This window comes from Nerophis lumbriciformis, linkage group LG11 (assembly GCF_033978685.3).
Source record: "Nerophis lumbriciformis linkage group LG11, RoL_Nlum_v2.1, whole genome shotgun sequence".
NCBI classification, from domain to species: Eukaryota; Metazoa; Chordata; class Actinopteri; order Syngnathiformes; family Syngnathidae; genus Nerophis; species Nerophis lumbriciformis.
This window is the reverse complement of record NC_084558.2, coordinates 52793733-52803327: the sequence shown is the minus strand read 5'-3', so window position 1 is coordinate 52803327 and position 9595 is coordinate 52793733. Positions and strand designations below refer to the sequence as shown.

Here is a 9595-nt window from a genome sequence, read left to right as displayed (position 1 = left end):
AATCATTATAGCTGTTTGTCAACATAAACAAGCATCAAATAATTATAGCTGCTTGTCAACATAAACAAGCATCAAATCATTATAGCTGTTTGTCAACATAAACAAGCATCAAATCATTATAGCTGCTTGTCAACATAAACAAGCATCAAATCATTATAGCTGCTTGTCAACATAAACAAGCATCAAATCATTATAGCTGCTTGTCAACATAAACAAGCATCAAATCATTATAGCTGTTTGTCAACATAAACAAGCATCAAATCATTATAGCTGTTTGTCAACATAAACAAGCATCAAATCATTATAGCTGTTTGTCAACATAAACAAGCATCAAATCATTATAGCTGCTTGTCAACATAAACAAGCATCAAATCATTATAGCTGTTTGTCAACATAAACAAGCATCAAATCATTATAGCTGCTTGTCAACATAAACAAGCATCAAATCATTATAGCTGCTTGTCAACATAAACAAGCATCAAATCATTATAGCTGTTTGTCAACATAAACAAGCATCAAATCATTATAGCTGTTTGTCAACATAAACAAGCATCAAATCATTATAGTTGCATTTTGCTTACACATACAAAGTCTCTAAGGCAGGAAGTAACCGGGAACAAACGTGTCCGCATGGTTCAATCGAGCTTTAACTTCATGAATTATTGTGGCCAAAAAACCAAACAAGATGAATGATACCTGTTAGCATGCTAGCTTTTTTGTGCTAATTTTGTAGGAATACATCTCAAGGTCAAATATTTAGTTACTTGAAGAATGATACCTGTTAGCATGCTAGCTTTTTTGTGCTAATTTTGGAGGTATACACCTCAGGGTCATATATTTTGTTACTTAACAAATGGTACCTGTTAGCATGCTAGCTTTTCGGTGCTAATTTTGTAGGTATACACCTCAAAGTCAAATATTTTGTTACTTGAAGAATGATACCTGTTAGCATGCTAGCTTTGTTTGTGCTAATTTTGGAGGTATACACCTCAACGTCAAATATTTAGTTACTTGAAGAATGATATCTGTTAGCATGTTAGCTTTTTTGTGCTAATTTTGTAAATATACACTTCAACGTCAAATATTTAGTTACTTGAAGAATGATACCTGTTAGCATGCTAGCTTTTTTGTGCTAATTTTGTAGGTATACACCTCAAGGTCAAATATTTAGTTACTTGAAGAATGATACCTGCTAGCATGCTAGCTTTGTTTGTGCTAATTTTGTAGGAAGACACCTCAACGTCAAATATTTAGTTACTTGAAGAATGATACCTGTTAGCATGCTAGCTTTTTTGTGCTAATTTTGGAGGTATACACCTCAGGGTCATATATTTTGTTACTTAACAAATGGTACCTGTTAGCATGCTAGCTTTTCGGTGCTAATTTTGTAGGTATACACCTCAAAGTCAAATATTTTGTTACTTGAAGAATGATACCTGTTAGCATGCTAGCTTTGTTTGTGCTAATTTTGGAGGTATACACCTCAAGGTCATATAATTTGTTACTTAACAAATGGTACCTGTTAGCATGCTAGCTTTTCGGTGCTAATTTTGTAGGTATACACCTCAGGGTCATATATTTTGTTACTTAACAAATGGTACCTGTTAGCATGCTAGCTTTTCAGTGCTCATTTTGTAGGAAGACACCTCAAAGTCAAATATTTTATTACTTGAAGAATGATACCTATTAGCATGCTAGCTTTTCGGTGCTAATTTTGTAGGTATACACCTCAAAGTCAAATATTTTGTTACTTGAAGAATGATACCTGTTAGCATACTAGCTTTGTTTGTGCTAATTTTGGAGGTATACACCTCAACGTCAAATATTTTGTTACTTGAAGAATGATATCTGTTAGCATGCTAGCTTTGTTTGTGCTAATTTTGGAGGTATACACCTCAACGTCAAATATTTAGTTACTTGAAGAATGATACCTGTTAGCATGCTAGCTTTGTTTGTGCTAATTTTGTAGGAAGACACCTCAACGTCAAATATTTAGTTACTTGAAGAATGATACCTGTTAGCATGCTAGGTTTGTTTGTGCTAATTTTGTAGGAAGACACCTCAACGTCAAATATTTTGTTACTTAACAAATGCTACCTGTTAGCATGCTAGCTTATTTGTGCTAATTTTGTAGGAATCCACCTCAAGGTCAAATATTTAGTTACTTGAAAAATGATACCTGTTAGCATGCTAGCTCTTTTGTGCCAATTTTGTAGGAATACACCTCAAGGTCAAATATTTAGTACTTGAAAAATGATACCTGTTAGCATGCTAGCTTTTTTGTGCTAATTTTGTAGGAATACACCTCAAGGTCAAATATTTAGTTACTTGAAAAATGATACCTGTTAGCATACTAGCTTTGTTTGTGCTAATTTTGTAGGAATACGCCACAACGTCAAATATTTTGTTACTTAACAAATGCTACCTGTTAGCATGCTAGCTTATTTGTGCTAATTTTGTAGGAATACACCTCAAGGTCAAATATTTAGTTACTTGAAGAATGATACCTGCTAGCATGCTAGCTTTGTTTGTGCTAATTTTGGAAGTATACACCTCAGCGTCAAATGTTTAGTTACTTGAAGAATGATACCTGTTAGCATGCTAGCTTTGTTTGTGCTAATTTTGGAGGTATACACCTCAACGTCAAATATTTAGTTACTTGAAGAATGATATCTGTTAGCATGTTAGCTTTTTTGTGCTAATTTTGTAAATATACACTTCAACGTCAAATATTTAGTTACTTGAAGAATGATATCTGTTAGCATGTTAGCTTTTTTGTGCTAATTTTGTAAATATACACTTCAACGTCAAATATTTAGTTACTTGAAGAATGATACCTGTTAGCATGCTAGCTTTTTTGTGCTAATTTTGTAGGTATACACCTCAAGGTCAAATATTTAGTTACTTGAAGAATGATACCTGCTAGCATGCTAGCTTTGTTTGTGCTAATTTTGTAGGAAGACACCTCAACGTCAAATATTTAGTTACTTGAAGAATGATACCTGTTAGCATGCTAGCTTTTTTGTGCTAATTTTGTAGGTATACACCTCAGGGTCATATATTTTGTTACTTAACAAATGGTACCTGTTAGCATGCTAGCTTTTCGGTGCTAATTTTGTAGGTATACACCTCAAAGTCAAATATTTTGTTACTTGAAGAATGATACCTGTTAGCATGCTAGCTTTGTTTGTGCTAATTTTGGAGGTATACACCTCAAGGTCATATATTTTGTTACTTAACAAATGGTACCTGTTAGCATGCTAGCTTTTCGGTGCTAATTTTGTAGGTATACACCTCAGGGTCATATATTTTGTTACTTAACAAATGGTACCTGTTAGCATGCTAGCTTTTCAGTGCTCATTTTGTAGGAAGACACCTCAAAGTCAAATATTTTGTTACTTGAAGAATGATACCTATTAGCATGCTAGCTTTTCGGTGCTAATTTTGTAGGTATACACCTCAAAGTCAAATATTTTGTTACTTGAAGAATGATACCTGTTAGCATACTAGCTTTGTTTGTGCTAATTTTGGAGGTATACACCTCAACGTCAAATATTTTGTTACTTGAAGAATGATATCTGTTAGCATGCTAGCTTTGTTTGTGCTAATTTTGGAGGTATACACCTCAACGTCAAATATTTAGTTACTTGAAGAATGATACCTGTTAGCATGCTAGCTTTGTTTGTGCTAATTTTGTAGGAAGACACCTCAACGTCAAATATTTAGTTACTTGAAGAATGATACCTGTTAGCATGCTAGGTTTGTTTGTGCTAATTTTGTAGGAAGACACCTCAACGTCAAATATTTTGTTACTTAACAAATGCTACCTGTTAGCATGCTAGCTTATTTGTGCTAATTTTGTAGGAATACACCTCAAGGTCAAATATTTAGTTACTTGAAAAATGATACCTGTTAGCATGCTAGCTCTTTTGTGCCAATTTTGTAGGAATACACCTCAAGGTCAAATATTTAGTACTTGAAAAATGATACCTGTTAGCATGCTAGCTTTTTTGTGCTAATTTTGTAGGAATACACCTCAAGGTCAAATATTTAGTTACTTGAAAAATGATACCTGTTAGCATACTAGCTTTGTTTGTGCTAATTTTGTAGGAATACGCCACAACGTCAAATATTTTGTTACTTAACAAATGCTACCTGTTAGCATGCTAGCTTATTTGTGCTAATTTTGTAGGAATACACCTCAAGGTCAAATATTTAGTTACTTGAAGAATGATACCTGTTAGCATGCTAGCTTTTTTGTGCTAATTTTGTAGGAATACACCTCAAGGTCAAATATTTAGTACTTGAAAAATGATACCTGTTAGCATGTTAGCTTTTTTGTGCTAATTTTGTAAATATACACTTCAACGTCTAATATTTAGTTACTTGAAGAATGATTCATGTTAGCATGCGAGCTTTGTTTGTGCTAATTTTGGAAGTATACACCTCAGCGTCAAATGTTTAGTTACTTGAAGAATGATACCTGTTAGCATGCTAGCTTTTTTGTGCTAATTTTGTAGGAATACACCTCAAGGTCAAATATTTAGTTACTTGAAAAATGATACCTGTTAGCATGCTAGCTCTTTTGTGCTAATTTTGTAGGAATACACCTCAGCTTCTAATATTTTATTACTTGAAGAATGATACCTGTTAGCATGCTAGCTTTGTTTGTGCTAATTTTGTAGGAATACGCCACAACGTCAAATATTTTGTTACTTAACAAATGCTACCTGTTAGCATGCTAGCTTATTTGTGCTAATTTTGTAGGAATACACCTCAAGGTCAAATATTTAGTTACTTGAAGAATGATACCTGTTAGCATGCTAGCTTTTTTGTGCTAATTTTGGAGGTATACACCTCAGAGTCAAATATTTTGTTACTTGAAGAATGATACCTGTTAGCATACTAGCTTTTTTGTGCTAATTTTGGAGGTATACACTTCAACGTCAAATATTTAGTTACTTAACGAATGCTACCTGTAAGCATGCTAGCTTTTTTGTGCTAATTTTGGAGGTATACACCTCAGGGTCATATATTTTGTTACTTAACAAATGGTACCTGTTAGCATGCTAGCTTTTTTGTGCTAATTTGGCAGGTATACACTTCAACGTCAAATATTTAGTTACTTGAAGAATGATACCTGTTAGCATGCTAGCTTTGTTTGTGCTAATTTTGGAGGTATACACCTCAACGTCAAATATTTAGTTACTTGAAGAATGATATCTGTTAGCATGTTAGCTTTTTTGTGCTAATTTTGTAAATATACACTTCAACGTCAAATATTTTGTTACTTGAAGAATGATACCTGTTAGCATGCTAGCTTTTTTGTGCTAATTTTGTAGGTATACACCTCAAGGTCAAATATTTAGTTACTTGAAGAATGATACCTGTTAGCATGCTAGCTTTGTTTGTGCTAATTTTGTAGGAATACACCTCAACGTCAAATATTTAGTTACTTGAAGAATGATACCTGTTAGCATGCTAGCTTTGTTTGTGCTAATTTTGTAGGAATACGCCACAACGTCAAATATTTTGTTACTTAACAAATGCTACCTGTTAGCATGCTAGCTTATTCGTGCTAATTTTGTAGGAATACACCTCAAGGTCAACTATTTAGTTACTTGAAGAATGATACCTGTTAGCATGCTACCGACACACGGACGATATCCGGCCATGTTTTGTCGTACCTGTCCCCATTCGCCAGGGATCCAGCGCGGAGGAGGACAGCGGCCCAGGCTGCAGCGGATTCGAACCGGCGGCTTGTTGTGGCTGGGACAGTGGGCGGGGGGGAAGGTCTTGGTCAGGTTGCTGCTCTTGCACAAGGCGATGCGGTGCTTGAAGCCCGGCCCGCACTTGGGCGTGCACTGGGGACACACCAGAAGGAGGTCAGGAGTGGGGAACCAGAGTACCGGACTTGAGACTCTTACCTCGGACCAGTCCAGAGTGACCCACTTGGGCGGACAGGACTGGTTGTTGCACGCTTCCTGTTCCATGGGTCTGTGGGTCAGGCAGTGGGTGTCCTCCAGGGTCTCCTCCTCTGCGGGGCCCATCTTCCTGATGCAGAGGACCGTCCTGGTCCGTGTGCCGCCGTCGCACGTCTTGGCGCACTCCGACCAGTCGCCGATAAACCACCTGGGGGCGGGACCACGTCAGTTGCATATTTGCAGTGTAGAAAAATTCAGTGCAGAAAGATTTAATGTAAAAAAATGAGTGTAAAAATATTCAGCGTGAAAAAATCCAGTGCAGAAAATTCAGTGTAAAAGAATGAGTGTATAAAATTTCTCTGTAAAAAAATTCAGCGCAGAAAAATTTAGTGAAAAAAATTCAGTATAAAAACAAATGTGTATAAAAATTCAGTGTAAAAAAATTCAGTGCAGAAAAATTCAGTGTAAAAAACTGAGTTTATAAAAATTCAGCGTAAAAAAAATCAGTGCAGAAAAATTCAGTGTAAAAATTAATTCAGTGCAGAAAAATTCAGTGTGAAAAAATGTGTATCAAAATTCAGTGTAAAAAAATTCAGTGCAGAAAAATTTCAGTGTAAAAAACTAAGTGTATAAAAATTCAGCAGAAAAAAATTCAGAGTAAAAAAAATCAGTGCAGAAAAATTCAGTGTAAAAAAAAAACCAGTTTAGAAAAATTTAGTGTAAAAAAGTGTGTATAAAAATTCAGTGTAAAAAAAAGTCAGTGCAGAAAAATTCAGTGTAAAAAAAATTCAATGCAGAAAAATTCAGTGTAAAAAACTGAGTGTATAAAAATTCAGCGTAAAAAAAAATCAGTGCAGAAAAATTCAGTGTAAAAAAAAAATCAGTGCAGAAAAATTCAGTGTAAAAAAGTGTGTATAAAAAATCAGTGTAAAAAAATCAGTGCAGAAAAATTCAGTGTAAAAATTAATTCAGTGCAGAAAAATTCAGTGTGAAAAAATGTGTATCAAAATTCAGTGCAGAAAAATTTCAGTGTAAAAAACTAAGTGTATAAAAATTCAGCAGAAAAAAATTCAGAGTAAAAAAAATCAGTGCAGAAAAATTCAGTGTAAAAAAAAACCAGTTTAGAAAAATTGAGTGTAAAAAAGTGTGTATAAAAATTCAGTGTATACACCTCAGCGTCAAATATTTAGTTACTTGAAGAATGATACCTGTTAGCATGCTAGCTTTTTTGTGCTAATTTTGTAGGAATACATCTCAAGGTCAAATATTTAGTTACTTGAAGAATGATACCTGTTAGCATGCTAGCTTTTTTGTGCTAATTTTGGAGGTATACACCTCAGGGTCATATATTTTGTTACTTAACAAATGGTACCTGTTAGCATGCTAGCTTAGCAGCCCAATACGTCTCTCCTCATGAGCAAAATCCAACTCTGTCTCTGCTTGATTCCTTGTTTCTTGTCTCGTTTAATGGATAGTTTGGGGGTTTGAACCTGACAGCGCCTTATAGTCCGGAAAATACGGTACGTTTATTCGGATTCTATCTTCATGTCATCGGCGTCCGCTTTGTTCTGAAATATCGTTTGCTGGACTAATCGCTACTTGTGGGGAACCTGGGTCGACATGGTCTGTCGCCATGACGATGCAGCAATTAAGAAAATAATACCTTGGACTCAAAATGCTCGTTATGACATCATCCGACACGCGTTAACGACGTGTTCAAACATCTGCCTGTAAAAGCGACGTGAGCCTCATCCTCCAGTGTGTGTGTGTGTGTGTGTGTGTGTGTGTGTGTGTGCAGACAAAACACGACACTGCGAGTGAATCCAGATGGAGGGAAAAAAGCCGTAACACTGATTGAAGCGAGCGTGTGCGTTTGGCCGCCATGCACCTGCACACGTGTACCTCCCCACCACCACCGCGCACGCCGCCAAGAGAATCAAACACAGGTGGTCGCTATCCGCAGCTCTTATTGTTGGCAGCGGGCGAGCGCGAGAAAATACTTTGCATTATAAATCACTCGGCTTTATTATTTTCCTCCAAACACTTTTTGTTTTTACGAGCAGACATCACGCCTCGCTTTTACGAGATGTTTTGTTGTCTGGCTTTTTCGCGCCTTCGGTGGAGAATTAGAGCACGGATGATATTCTTTCAGCTTCGAGGCTTTCATTATCGTATCGTTGTGCAAGAGGGACTTTTTCACCATGTTTGAACCAGAGATGGACCGATAACGTTTTTACAGGGCCGATGCTGATAATTAGTAGTCAAGGGGACCGATATTTGGAGTTGATCTAGACTTAAGAATTGAAAATAAAAATAATTTTAAAAAAAATTGTACGTCTTATTTTTATCACTTTTAGTGGGGTTTTTTTTAAACTGTCATTTAAATTTTTTTTTTTTAAATTCAAGGCTGTATTACATTTTTTCTGGGGAAAACATCACATTTTTTGTGTGTTTTCCAAAAAAAACCTAAAGTTTTATTGACAAAAAGGGCATACAACAAACAAACAAAAAAAACAAACAAACATATATATATATATATATATATATATGTTATGAAAGCGGATACAATTTCACCCTCACCTATGAACCCACGCCAGGAAACCAGCCAAAAAAGAACAGAAAACGAAACGGCATCATCTGGTACAACCCCCCATACAGCAAAAACGTCTCAACGAACATTGGACACAAATTCCTCAATCCGATTGACAAACACTTTCCCAAAGACAACACCCTAAGAAAAGTATTCAACAAGAACAACATTAAATTGAGCTACAGCTGCATGAACAATATACGACAAATCATCTCAAACCACAACAAAACAATTGCAAATGAGCCGTCGACCCCCAGACAGAGCGACTCCAAAACCAACAAAGGATGTAACTGTCGAAAGAAACCTGATTGCCCCCTCAACGGGGGGTGCTTACAAACATCAGTTGTCTACCAATCTAAGGTAATACGCAAGGACATTAACACATCCGACACATATGTAGGATTAACCGAGGGAGAATTCAAAACCAGATGGAACAATCACAAGGCTTCTTTCAGGAACAAAAACCTGCGAAATACCACAGAACTCAGCAAACACATTTGGGACCTCAAAGACAATAATGTTGAATATTCAATAACATGGCAAATTCTTGCATCCAGCACACCTTACAATAGTGGTAATAAAAGATGCAACCTATGCTTGAAAGAGAAACTTTTTATTATTTACCGTCCAGACCTGTCATCCCTCAACAAGCGCAGCGAAATTGTAACAACATGCCGCCATAGACGGAAACACCTCCTAGGTAACACATGAGCCAATCACCACGCCCCTAGGCCAGCCTGTACCCACCCACTCTGTGCCCTATATAAACCATGGTATGCGAACGCTCCCATTAAAACCTCCTGATGATTGAGGGTACCCCCCCTCATGAAACAGGCCTGTAGAGATGAAATAGTCTTGTGATTTTTTTCCCCACACATACATATATTGCGCTCTACTACGGTATCGAGCACTATTTTTTGGATAACCTTATTAAGACATATATATATACATATATATATATATACATATATATATAATTAACCCGAGGTTGATCTAGACAGTAAAAGTATATTTTTTTAAATGTATGTTTTATTTGAACACTTATGAATTTTAGCGGATTTTTTTTTAAACTGTCAATTAA

At 35.9% G+C, this 9595-nt stretch overlaps 1 protein-coding gene across 1 annotated transcript in view; it reads right to left on the bottom strand.

Annotated features, from left to right (window-relative positions):
• adamts6 (ADAM metallopeptidase with thrombospondin type 1 motif, 6) overlaps window positions 1-9595 on the bottom strand; it is a 217357-nt gene that overhangs the window by 21610 nt on the left and 186152 nt on the right. The window contains exons 22-23 of the mRNA XM_061966341.1: window positions 5928-6132; window positions 5688-5864 (exon numbers count right to left, since the gene is read on the bottom strand). Coding sequence (XP_061822325.1) covers window positions 5688-5864; window positions 5928-6132 — 382 coding nt within the window. The remainder of the gene's footprint in view (window positions 1-5687; window positions 5865-5927; window positions 6133-9595) is intronic.